Below are 13,122 nucleotides of genomic sequence, written 5' to 3'. Positions count from 1 at the left end.
TATCCCGGGTGTTTTTCAGATCGCTGTTTCCACACTGTCTGACTTCGGGTTGTTTGCCTGCCTTCTCTCCAGATGTAGCACAGTGCCCTCCAAGTCTATCCCAGCCAAGCCCGCTGACCTTTAAAACTACAGCCTTGGGGCATCTGGGTGGCTCAGTCAGTTGAGCGCCCGACTTCTGCTCAGGTCATGATCTCACGGGTTCGTGGGTTCGAGCCCCGCGTCGGGCTCTGTGCTGATGGCCAAGAGCCTGGAGCCTGCTTCAGATTCTGTGTCTCTCTCTTCCTCTGCCCCTCCCCTGCTCATGCTCTGTCTCTGTCTCTCAAAAATAAATAAACATTTAATAATAAAAAAAAACCTACACCCTTTAAGCCACCTTGGTTGCAAGAACTCATGAATTCAGCCCTTCTAATTTTCCAAGCCAATGGCTTCAGGGAAGCATTCTCTTTGTGCCCTGTGTGCTCCTCTCTGGCTTGCCATTCTCTGCAACCACAGATCTGTCCTCTCTGCAGCACCCAGGATCCATTTCTTCCCTAATTCACATCTCCATACTTCTACCTTTTTTGATATGGCCTCTTTTCTCCCTTTAGTTTTGGAATTTGTTCTATAGATCTTCAGGTCTATTTCTGGGGTATTTCAGATGATTTAATAATTATCTAGTTGTGTTCATGTGACAAGGTGAGCACAGTGCCCTCTTATTCCACCGCCATCTTCGTATCTCCTACCCATGCCTTTTTACTTTTGAGCTACTATCTCTGTGTCCCTGGGCCTGATTCACTGTCCCCATACCCTCATTTGCAGTGGTCTATTTGTGTGTCTCTACTTCTGGCTATCCCCAGATTTACCTTGATTCTGTGTCTTTGCCTCCCTGCATCTCTCGATAGATTTCCTTGTCACTGTGTCTCTGCCCATTTGCTTAAGTTCTGTGTGTCTAAGTTTCTTTATTCCTATCTTGCTCCTTCCAGACATGTTCCTGTGTTTCTGTTCCCATTTCTAGCTTGTATCCGTATGGCTGTGTTTGTGGGTACACATCCCTGTGTCTACTTATTCTAGGATATATCTCTCTAAATTCCTGTGTCCCTATGTCACAGTGTATCCACTATACCTGGGCCCCCAGTTTGCCTGTCTTCATGTCTCAATTGCCTGGCCTAACCCTATTTCTTAGCTGGTGTTTACCACTGTTTAGGTGCCTGTATCCCCATGTTTTTGCCACTGGATCTCTCAATATATATTAGTTTGTGCTCCTGTTTCACACTTAGTGTGTTCTGCATGTGTCTGTGTCCTTGAGTCTTTGCTACAAAAAGTCTTGGTATGTGACTATGTTTCCCTATGTCTATTTTCTTGGTTTTGAGATCCCTCTCCTTTGTGTTTCCATATGTCTCTATTGCTCTATTTCCCCATCTATGTCTGTGTCCTTGTTGCTGTCTTTCTGTGTATGATCCTGTGTCTTTGGTTGTAAGTGTGTATGCGTGTGTGTCTACTGCTGTGTCATTGGATTATTTTTGTCCATTCGTTCATTCATTCATTCGGCAAACATTTACTAAGCTCTTACCACATGCTAGGCGCTGGAGATACATAGATGATTCAGAAAAGTTCCTTGCCCTCAAAGAGCTCACAGTCTAAGTCAGGGACCCATAAAAGTAAATAAATAATTACTACACACTATAATGAGTGAAGCTGGATGGAATGGGGGTGGACGATAGGAACATAGGAGACGCCCAAACTCAATCTAGGAGAAGGGTCAGTAAAGGCTTCCTAGAGGAAGTGACAACTAAGACTTGAAGGACGTGTAAAATTTACCTATCTGAAGCCAAGGAAAGGAGTCCCATGCAGAAGGAAAAGCACATGCGAAGGCCCAGTGTAGGAGAGAGCATGGTTTGTGAGAGGAACTTCAAGAACCTTAACTACACCATGGGAACCAGAGAAGGTTGTGAGCAGTATTGATAATTCGGTTAAGGTTTTTGTTTTTAAAAAGGTCACTCTTAAGGCTGCTGTGGAGTATGAATTGAAGAGAGTGGAGACTGGAGACAGGCTGGACTGTGAAGAGGCAGAAGTACCTAAGCCTCTGCGTCTACAGGCCTGCATATTTGTGTGTGTTTGTGTGTCCTTGTGTATGTGTCACTTACTTCATGTGTAAGTGTGTGTCTTTGTGTGTGTTTCCATGTCTCTAAATCTTTGTTCTTGCTCACCCTGTGCCTTGGCCTCCAGGTCTCGCAAATTCAAGTATCCTGGCTCTGGGATTCAAGGGCCATTACCGGACATAGGAAAGGTAAGGTAGCCCAGCAGCTGCCGTACACGAGAGCACTTCACCAGCCAGCAGGAAGCCCAGCAGGGCAGCAGCCTCAGCGATCCCTTTAGCAGCCTCTTCCTATAACCACTGGCACACTTGGCTCTTGGTGCCTCTGCAGGCTTAGTCCCGTAGGCCCTGCCACCAGCCCAGATGTCTGTGTGCTGGAACTGCCCTACGTGCCAGTCACGGTACTGGCCTGAGTTCCCACTAAGAGCTCTGAGAGGAGCCTAAAGCAGGAAATCTAGAAGGAAATGTAGGAGAGAAGAGGGGCGGCAAAAACCTGGAGGAAGGAAGTGAGTGAGAATTGTGGGAAATGTAAAAGAGCCAGATGGGACAAGAGTATAGTATGGAAGAAGAGAGCCAGGGTGGATGAGATTGCAGCAGATGAGGGAGAAGTCAGGCTTGGAGGAGATTACAGGCAAATTAGAGGGGAAGAGAGGAGAGCAGTAGGGAGGCCCAAAGGAAGTAAACATATCTGTCCAACCCACCATTACTGCCCAAAGTCTTTGGTGTGGGCCTCAGCCTCAGTTTCTTCCAGTGTCTCCTGACCTATAGTCTGGCTTCCTGCAATCCTTTACAGCAACCTTCAGGGGGATCTTTGTAATACCCAGACCTGAGTGTCTTTCCTCTGCTTATAACCTTTCACGAATCCCCACTGTCTTTAGGATAAAGCCAAATTCCTCATCCAGGAATTCTGACCTGGATGTAAGTGAACTCTGACCACTCCAGCTTCATCTCCTCCAACCTTCAATTTTGCCTCTATAATTTTACTCAGCCTTTCGGACTCAGAGTGGGTCGCTCTCTTCCAAAATATCTTTTGTGAGCTCCAAAGCTGGGTGAGGTGCCCCACCCTGGGTTGCTTCATCTTCCTGGGCTGTTTTCTGTCTAGCACTGGTAACTCCTTGTGACCACTATCCATGTCTTCCCAGACTAGGTGTCTCCCAAGGGCAGAGCTTGGCTCTGATTCCCTTTGTGATTTGAGGGTCAGCGTGCTGGAGGCTCACTGGCTATTCACCCTGGAGGGGTTTATCTTGGGACTGGTGCTCTCCAACCCCTCTCAGCCTCAGCAGCACTTACTAAGCTGTCTATGTGTCAAGGGACTGAGGCCTGAGACATTGACCACATAGAACTCCAGGTGGGGTAGTTGCAGGGTGCTGGATTCCTGTGGCAGCGCCAAAGAACAAGGAACTTGAGATGAGGCCTAAGGTGGAGGCTAAGGCCGGCTGCAGCAACCACACGGAGCTCCAGCTGAGGCCTCTTCAGCAAGACAGGCTAGTCCCAGCACAGGAGCAAGGTACTCTGGTGGGGAATGGTGATAGCGTAGGCCCCTGGTTTATCTGTAGTAACTCTGATAACATGAAAGTAGCTGGTTCTGCTCCCTGTGACCTGGTCTTGGTGGTACCCCAAGCGGGCAGCCCTAGAGGGAGGAGAGTGTGTCCGTGGAGCATGGGCTTTCACATGGTCATTCACATGGCTACCCGCAGCACAAGAAGGGGTGAGAGAGCCTGCAGTCCAGATTACGTAGTGCGGATTTGTGGTTAGAAAGTAGGCTCCTGAGGAAAGTGCTCCTACCAGTGCCTATCTGGGTGCTCCTACTTGTACAGTGTGTGGGCATGTATGTATGTGCATACCTGCTCACCCCAGTGGGTCTGTTTGCATGTGTGTGTATGTTTCTGAGTGTATACATGTGTGTGTTTCGTTAGTTCATATGAATATCTCTGGACATATCAGTGCATCTGCATATTTGGGAAAGGTGCTATATTACAGTATATATGTGTGTGTATATACATACATATGTGTGTGTGTGTATATGTGTACGTAGTTTATGTTGTATGTGTCTGGTTGCATGTTGGTATATGTTGACATATATCTGGGGGTGTCAGTGTGCATGCTTCTGTGTGTGTCATGGTGGGTATATGTCTACATTGGTGTATTTTATTTTATTTTATTCGTATATTTTTAAAATTTATTTATTTAAATTTAAATTAGCTAACATACTCTGGTTTCCAGAGTAGCACTCAGTTATTCATCACTTACATATATAACATCCAGCCCTCATCCCAACAAATTTCCCCCTTAATGCCCATCACCCATTTAGCCAATCGCCCACCAGCATCCCCTCCAGCAGCCCTGGGTTTGTTCTTTGTATTTAAGAGTCTCTTGTGGCTTCCCTCCCTCTCTGTTTTTATCTTATTTTACCTTCCCTTCCCTTATGTTCATCTGTTGTGTTTCTTAAATTCCACATGGGAGTGAAATCATATATTTGTCTTTCTCTGACTGACTTCTTTCACTTAGCATAATGCCCTCTAGTTTCATCCACATTGTTGCAGATGACAAGATTTCATCCTTTTTGATCGCTGAGTAGTTATTCCATTGTGTATATATACCACATCTTCTTTACTCACCCATCAGTCAACGGACATTTGGGCTCTTTCCATACTGTGGCTATTGTTGATAGTGCTACTATAAACATTGGAGTGCATGTGACCCTTCGAATCAGCATTTTTGTATCCTTTGGAAAAATGCATAGCAGTGCAATATCTGGGTCATAGGATAGTTCTACGTTTTACTTTTTTTGAAGAACTTCCACGCTGGTTTTCAGAGTGGCTGCACAAACTTGCATTTCTACCAACAGTGCAAAAGGGTTGCCCTTTCTCTGCATCCTCGCCAACATCGGTGTTTTCCTGAGTTGTTAATTTTAGCCCTTCTGACAGGTGTGAGGTGGTATCTCACTGTGGTTTTCATTTGTATTTCCTTGATGATGAGTTATATTGACCCTCTTTTCACGTGTCTGTTAGCCATCTGGATGTCTGCTTTGGAAAAGTGTATATTCATGTCTTCTGTCCATTTCTTCACTGGATTATTTGATTTTTGGGTGATGAGTTTGATGAGTTCTTTATATATTTTGGATAGTAACCCTTTATGCCGTTTGCAAATAGCTTCTCCCATTCGATAGGTTGCCTTTTAGTTTTGTTGATTGTTTCCTTCGCTGTGCAGAAGCTTTTTATCTTGATGAGGTCCCAATCGTTCATTTTTGTTTTTATTTCTTTTGTCTCCAGAGACATATCTAGTAAGAAGTCGCTGTGGCCGAGGTCAAAGAGGTTGCTGCCTATTTTTTTCTATAGGATTTTGATGGTTTCCTGTCTCACATTTAAGCCTTTCCTCCATTTTGAATTTATTTTTGTGTATGGAAAAAAAAATGGGTCCGTTTCATTCTTCTGTATGTTGATGTCCAGTTCTCCCAGCACCATTTGCTGAAGAGACTGTCTTTTTTCCACTGGATCCTCTTTTCTGCTTTGTCAAAGATTAGTTGGCAATACATTTGTGGGTCTACCTCTGGGTTCTCTATTTTATTCCATTGATCTATGAGTTTGTTTTTGTGCGAATACCATACTGTGTTGATGATTACAGCTTCATAATACATGTTAAAGTTTGGGATTGTGATGCCTCCAGTTTTGGTTTTCTTTTTCAACATTACTTGGCTATTCAGGGTCTTTTCAACAATGCTTTGTTTTTGCGGTTTTTTTTTTTTTTTTTTTTTTTTTTTTACAAATAGTTTATTGTCAGGTTGGTTTCCACATAACGTCCAGTGCTCATCCCCACAAGTGCCCCCCTCCATGCTCATCTCCCCCCTCTCCCCCATCAGTCCTCAGTTTGGTCTAGTTGTTCTTCCAGTCCATCAGCATGGAATGTTTTTCCATTTCTCTGTGTCTTCTTCAATTCATTTCATAGGCTTTCTATAGTTTTCAGTGTATATTTTTCCTCAGTTCAGTTTATTCCTAGGGTATCTCTTTTCCTGCTGCTTCATTACTGGTGTATATAAATGCAACCTATTTCTGTAGGTGGATTTTGTATCCTGCAACACCGCTGAATTCATGTATCATTTCTAGCAGTGTTTTTGGTGGAGTCTTTCAGATTTTTCACGTATAGTATCATGTCGTCTGTAAAGAGTGAAAGTTTGACTTCTTCTTTGCCGATTTGTATGTCTTTTATTTCTCTTTGTTGCCTGATTGCTGAGGCTAGGACTTCCACTACTGTGTTGAACAACAGTGGTGAGAGTGGACACCTCTGTTGGGGTCCTGACCTTAGGGGGAAAGCTCTCACTGAGGATGATACTAGCTGTGGGACTTTCATATATGGCTTTTATGAGGTTGAGGTATCTATTCTTACTTTCTTGTGGGGTTTATAAAGAGAAGATGATGTATTCTGTCAAGTGCTTTCTCTGCATCTGTGGGTAAGATCATATTGCTCTTATTCTTTCTTCTGTTAATGTGATGTATCACATTGATTAGCTTGCAAATACTAAACCAGCCCTGCATCCCAGAAACAAATCCCACTTGATCATGGTGAATAATTCTTCTAATATGCTCTTGAATTCAATTTTCTGGTATCTTATTGTGAATTTTTGCATCCAGATTCATCAGGGATATTGGCCTGTAATTCTCCTTTTTCGTGGAATCTTTGTCTGGTTTTGGAATCAAGGTAATGCTGGCTTCATAGAATGAGTTTGGAAGCTTTCCTTCCATTTCTTTGTCCTTTTCTTTTCTTTTTTTGTTCTTATTTTGGAACAGTTTTAAAAGAATAGGAATTAACTCTGCTTTAAATTTCTGGTAGTATCCCTGGGAAGCTGTCTGGCCCAGGACTCTTATTTGTTGGGAGATTTTTGATTACCGATTCAATTTTTTGCTAGTTTTGGGCCTGTTCAAAATGTTTATTTCTTCCTGTTTGAGTTTTGATAGTGTGTGAATGTTTGGAAATTTGTCTATTTCTTCCATATTGTCCAGTCTTTGGCATATGATTTTTCATAGTATTCTCTTATAATTGTTTGTATTTCTGTGGTATTATTTATGATCTCTCCTCTTTCATTCATTATTTATCTCTTTGTGTCCTCTCTCTTCTTTCTGAGAAGTCTGGCTAGTGCTTATCAATTTTGTTTATTCTTTCTAAAAATCAGCTTTTAGTTTTATTGATCTGTTCTACTGTTTGGTTTTCTTGTTTGTTTGTTTTGTTTCTATATTGTTTATTTCTGCTCTAATCTTTATTATTTCCCTTCTTCTGCTGGCTTTGGGCATTATTTGCTGCATCTTTATAGCTTCTTTAGGTTTAAGGATAGGGACCTGCATTGGTGTACTTTGTATGTTTAGAGTAGTAGAGTATGTGTGCCAGTGTGTGCTGAATTCCTGGGTATTAAGATGGATCTGGGAGTATCGGTGCGTGTATGTCTGACTGTTTTGATATATGCGTCATTGCGTGTATCTGGGCATGTATTGTGTATCACTGTGTATCTGGGTGCATCTTTGTATGTTACTACGGGTAGGTATGGAGAGTGTTGAAATATGTGTGCCTAGGTGTGTATTTGTACGAGTTTATTATATGCCCATGTGTGTATCTGTGAATGTCTTGATGTTAGCATGTATTCATGTGTGTTTTCATGTGTCTGAATGTGTACTTATGTGTTAGTGAGGTACACTGTTATGTGTTTGTTAGTATTAGCACACAAATATCTGAGGGTATTGATATGAGTATGTCCTGCTGTGGTGTTATATGGGGTGGAGTCCTTGGTGGGGGTCTCTTCTTCCTTTGGATTATCTGTGAGCTGTAGCCGGTCCCTTGGGAGCCTATCCAGTATGAAGCAGACCCTCTCCTCTGAGTATGAGATGTGGATCACAAAGTGAGGGTCCCCATCCACTGCAAGGCAGGAGATACAACTCTGAAGTTATGCCCTCGAAGGAATGGGAGGGAAGGAGAGGGGGAGGGATAGGAAGGGACGGTAGGAGACCATATCTATTTTCTCAGAGAGTGCCCAGCTCCCAGTCCCAGTGTACAAGCTGTCCTGTACTCAAACAGAACAGTGAGGGTGGCTGGCATACCTGAGGATGAGAAGGTGAAGATGCTCGGCAACATGCCTGCAAAGGATAGGGGGGCTATGTTGGTAAGGGATTGATCTATCACATTCCAAGGAACTCTGGGACTTCCCCCCTCCCCCCAGCCTGAGTCACTTCCTCTCGGAGAAGCAAATTTCTGAGCTCAGCATTTAATTCTTTTCTGAAATCTAGTCCCTACCTAGTTCTTTAGTCTTCTCTTTATGCTCCAGCCCAACTGAACGGACTATTCTTATGAATGCCCTGCTGTCTCTTGCTAGTGACCATTTCCCTCTGTTTTTCCTGCCACCTGGAATGTTTTCCTTTCCCTTAGCTTACAAGGATCAATTTCTAGTTATCTTTCCAGGTTGGTTGAAATGTTATTTTCTCTTTGTTCTCTGCCTGTGGTAAGTACAATTCTAAGATGGTACCCAAGATTCCCCAGTGTACACACCCTGTAGAATCCCCAGAACTGTGATAGGCTATCACTCCCATTAGTAAGTAAGTTATGTTATTTGATGCACTTGATCTTAAAATAAGAATATCCAGGTGGGCCTGGCTCCTTGTCTACTCACATTAAGCCCTTTATTTTTAAATGTTTATTATTTTTGAGAGAGAGAGAGGGAGAGAGAGAGAGAGAGAGAGAGAGAACGAGCGAGCAAGCAGGGGAGGGGCAGAGAGAGAGGGAGACACAGAATCTGAAGCAGGCTCCAGGCTCCAAGCTGTCAGAGCCCAATGCAGGGCTCAAACTCATGAACTGTGAGATCATGACCTGAGCTGAAGTCAGATGCTTAACCAACTGAGCCACCTAGGCACCCTTCACATTAGCCCTTTAAATTTGGGTCTAGAGATCAGAGACAGAGAACTCAGAGAGATTTGAAGTATGAGAAGGACTTGACACGAGGGAGCTTCTCCATAGCTGTTTTTGAAAATGGAAAGGGCCACATGGCGAGGAATGCAGAAAACCTCTAGGACATGAAAATGGTCCAAGTGGCCTCTAGAAGCTGAGAGTGACTGGAAACAGGGATCTTGGTCCCACAAACACAAAGAATTGAATTCTGCCAATAACCTGAAATGAGCATGGAAGAGGATAAGAACTCTGGCAGGCACCTTGGAAATCTTTGGAAATCCTGAGCAGAGAACCTAACTAACCTGTACCTAGACTTCTGACCTACAGAGCTGTGGGATAATTAATGGTGTTGTGTTTGTGGTAATTTGTTATGCAGCAATGGAAAACTAATACACTGTTCCTCCTCTGGGCTCACACAACACCTGTGAGAATTTTAACTAACTGGAAATGAAAGCTTAGGGATTTTTGTCAGATAAACTTCTTGTCCACTTTTTGCTAGCCCCACAGAACTTCCCTGAGATTTTGTGCTGCCTCCAGCTCCTCCTAGAACCTCCTCAGAATTGCCATCCTAACGCGGATTTCCTGCCAAGCACAAAAGAACTGAGAGAAATCCTTCCCAGGGAAAACATACCCTGGACCCACCAAAAGGAATATCTTCCTTCTGATTGGGAGAGTCCTCATTGGCTTCCCAATTTGACCTGTACACTGCCAAGGCTGGATTGTTATGCTCTCCACAACATCTTCATCTTTCAAGCTCAGTTATGTTCAAAATTCTTCCTTATAGCATTTATGCATTCATTCATCATTCATTCAGGCACTCTTTAAGCATCGGGGATACAGTGATTTAAAGAAAGACAGTCATAATTTCTGCCTGGTGAAGCTTGTACTTTAGTCGAGGAGATAGACATGAATGAAAGTATAATTACCATTGGTGATAAATGATATAAGAAAAAATAATAAAGTGACTGAGGGAATTATAGAATCTTGATGAAGTCTGGGGTAGTTGAGGGGAGGGTGGGAAGGACATCTGAGCTGAGGATGGCAGGCAGGGGGCAGGGTGGAACAGAGGGAACTGCTTCAAAGAGGTCCCCGAGTGGGGATAGGTGTGAGGCAGGGCCCATTAGATGAACAGAAAGGAAGCCAGTTCAGAGAGTGAGTGGGAGAAAGCGAGAAGTATGGGATAGAAGGCAGATCATGCAGGGCCTTATAGACTATAAAGAGAACTTTCGACTTCCTTGTAGGTGTTATGGGAAACGCTTGATGGGGATTAAGTAAGAAAGGGACATGAAGTAATCTTTGTTTTTAAGTGATCCTTTTGCTGCTGGGGGAGAATAGCAAAGAAAATCTCCTAAGAGAGGAAGAAGGGAGACCAGTGAGGAGGCTGGAATGGTTTTCTAAGGGAGACGCAATGGTAGTCTGCCCTAAGACGGTGACAGTTAGAATGGTGAGAAGTGAGTTCACCTGGAAAATGTCAGAGGTAATATTGTTGAAAATTGAGGATGGATGAGATATTGGTGGGTGGTGAGCAGGAGGGGCATGTCAAGGATCTCATGCCCAAATTTATATCTCTGTGACTTACTGCCACCACCAACTTGTTCTAATCCTGTCCTATAAGGTCACCCAGGAAATGTCGCTCCTCCTAGGAAGGCAGAATAATTAATGGAGTGGTGGAGCACATTCAGTCTGGGACCAGATTATGTAGGTTCAAAGTTCTTACTAGTTGTGTGACATGAAACAAGTTACTTGACTTCTCTGTGCTTCAGTTTCCCCATGGGTAAAATGCAGATATTAACAGGTAGTTTTTGTATGTGTGAAGATTAAATAAGGGACTATAAGTACAATACGTAGAGTAGGACCTGCACATAGGAAGAATTAAAAAATGTTAGCTTTTATTATTTCACAGTCCCTGGGAAATTTAAAGATAGTGATTATTATCTTTTCCAATTTTTATACCTTTCTCCTTAAGCAGGGATGTTGTAGCATGAAAGAACTAATCAGAACTGCCTTGGCCAGTGATACTTCCATTTATAAACTTGTATCTCTACCTTGCTTGGGAAGCATGAGCAATTTTCTTATCCAAGAAAGCAAATGTCAAAGCTGCAGCTTGTCTAGTTAGTTTTTGTTTAGCCTTCCCAGTCTTAACATTTCTCTTCCCTCAGAACCTCTAACTGCTCTAACTGTGCTTATGTACTAAGGCCCACATAGGTTAAGAGTCTCAAAATCTCAGAGTCTCAAAGCAAGCAAGCAGGCAACTGTACTATCACTAGAATCTGCAGAAGCCTTGTACACTCCAAGCTCCTGGTGCTCTATTCATACCTCCCTTTCATGGCTTGACTTCTTGCCCATGGCACTCACCATCTTTGTCAGGAGTGAGGAAGGTATAGAAAACCAGTGGGTTCAAGGACTCCACAAATATGGACTCCACCGTGGCCTCGGACGGCAGCTCTAGCTCCTCAGGGAGATGGAGCAGGCTGGCCACCTCAGGGAAGGTGCTAGAAGATAGCAAGACTGGCAGGTTTGGGAGGCTGCCCTCGAGCATAGGCCCGGAACTTCTGGGTAGGCTTATTGTTGGGGCTTCTGACACAGATAGTCCCAAAATTCGCCTGGTGCTTTGGGTCCCCAGCAGCAGGTCATGCTGATGCCCGCCCCTTCTGGGAGCAGCAGAGAGGGCAGGGTAGGGTGAAAGGGAATAGGGCGGGGTTCTCCAAGGACACATGTGGTCATGGTACTGCTGGGACTTCTGGGACTTGAGGTTGTGCTTGCGAATGTGCTTGGATTCTGAGAAGGTGAGACCTACGTCTGGCATGTCTGGAGGGTAATGGAGTTTGGGGGTTATTGGGGGATTGGGGTCCTAAGTCTGGAAGATGATAATCTCGTGTAATTTGGGGGAGGTGGGGTACTGGTTTAAAAAGTGACGGGATTTTAAGGGCCTTAGGTAAGAGGATCTTGGCTTTAGGGTGTGGCAGGTTCTGTGGGGTCTGGTGTGTAGTAGAAACTTGGGCATCTGAAGTGTTGAAACTCCAGGATTGGGCTGTGGCAAGCTTTTGGATGACTGTGATATGAGTACCCTAGGTTGGGGGTGTGATGGAGCATCCAGTTTGGGTTGTGATGAAGCACCAGGTTTAGAGTGCAGTAGAATAACATGTTTCATAGTGCCAGCTTTACGCTGGGATAGGGTGCCAGGATTTAGAGGTGGGACTTTTGTCTTGAGATCCATGGGTAATAGGGTGCCAGGATTCTGGTGTGATGGTACACTGGGCTTCAGAAGCAATAGGGCACCAGATTTTGAGGCTACAAAAGCAGCAGTTTTCATACTGAGAGTTGGCTGAACGAAGGTGCCAAAATCTTATTGTGCTGGAGTTGGGGGATTTGGGTGTGCTGGACAGGGCAGTGGTGCTCTGACCCAATGGCTCCAACTCCTTGCAACTGGGCTTAATTGTTGTAGAGGCAGGAGTAGTTGAGAATAAGCAGAACCTTAGTTTCACAGGCCTTGATTTGAGAGAGACCTTGGGTGCCAATGCTGGTTGGGCTATGCCTGTCCCTAGGCCATGCCTGTTGGTGGATGAGGGCATAACGGTGCCTGGTCCAGCTGCAGTGCAAATCTATATCCTGGCCTTCTCATTTGCCTCCTTGGGCTACACCGTGACCAGTGAAGTCAGAAGTGTGACAAAATTGTATTCAAGGGACAGGTTGAGGACTTTGGCTCCCAGCAGGTGGTGAGTGGAGGTGTCATGGGCTCGGAAGTGTGCCTCCAGCAACTCTCCAATGGTGAGGTTGGCCCAGAGACACCAGGTGAAGTGGGCCACATTGTAGGCTGGCTCCCCTGAGCAACCAAAGCTCTTCTTGCTGCTGTTGGTGGCCACCTCATTGTGGCAGGCCATAAGAAGCTGACTCTTGGGGCAACGGGCGGCCAGGTGGATGCCCAGTCCCCACTTGCTTGTTTGCATCTGTCCTGCCACCACCAGCTTTGAGCCACCAAAGTAATTGGGGGAAAGGGGCCCAAAGAGAGGCCCCAACCAAGCTGTCCAGGTAGTCCAGAGGCATGTCTGCCAGCAGAAGCATGGAGATATATATATATATATATATATATATATATATATATATATATATATATATAGCTCCAA

At 44.4% G+C, this 13,122-nt stretch overlaps 1 protein-coding gene across 1 annotated transcript in view; it reads right to left on the bottom strand.

The window, feature by feature from the left end:
- Window positions 1–2,238: 2,238 nt before the first annotated feature.
- Window positions 2,239–13,122, bottom strand: part of ITIH6 (inter-alpha-trypsin inhibitor heavy chain family member 6) — a 42,164-nt gene continuing 31,280 nt past the window's right edge. The window contains 15 exon segments of the mRNA XM_077761933.1: window positions 2,239–2,363; window positions 2,366–2,435; window positions 2,437–2,483; window positions 3,365–3,442; window positions 3,445–3,656; window positions 3,658–3,704; window positions 7,821–7,975; window positions 8,158–8,193; window positions 9,488–9,580; window positions 11,354–11,663; window positions 11,666–11,781; window positions 11,784–11,972; window positions 11,975–12,393; window positions 12,395–12,987; window positions 12,989–13,080. Coding sequence (XP_077618059.1) covers window positions 2,239–2,363; window positions 2,366–2,435; window positions 2,437–2,483; window positions 3,365–3,442; window positions 3,445–3,656; window positions 3,658–3,704; window positions 7,821–7,975; window positions 8,158–8,193; window positions 9,488–9,580; window positions 11,354–11,663; window positions 11,666–11,781; window positions 11,784–11,972; window positions 11,975–12,393; window positions 12,395–12,987; window positions 12,989–13,080 — 2,582 coding nt within the window.

This window comes from Crocuta crocuta, unplaced genomic scaffold, assembly GCF_008692635.1.
Source record: "Crocuta crocuta isolate KB4526 unplaced genomic scaffold, BGI_CrCroc_1.0 scaffold1289, whole genome shotgun sequence".
Lineage (NCBI taxonomy): Eukaryota > Metazoa > Chordata > Mammalia > Carnivora > Hyaenidae > Crocuta > Crocuta crocuta.
This window is presented reverse-complemented; position numbering and strand designations above follow the sequence as displayed.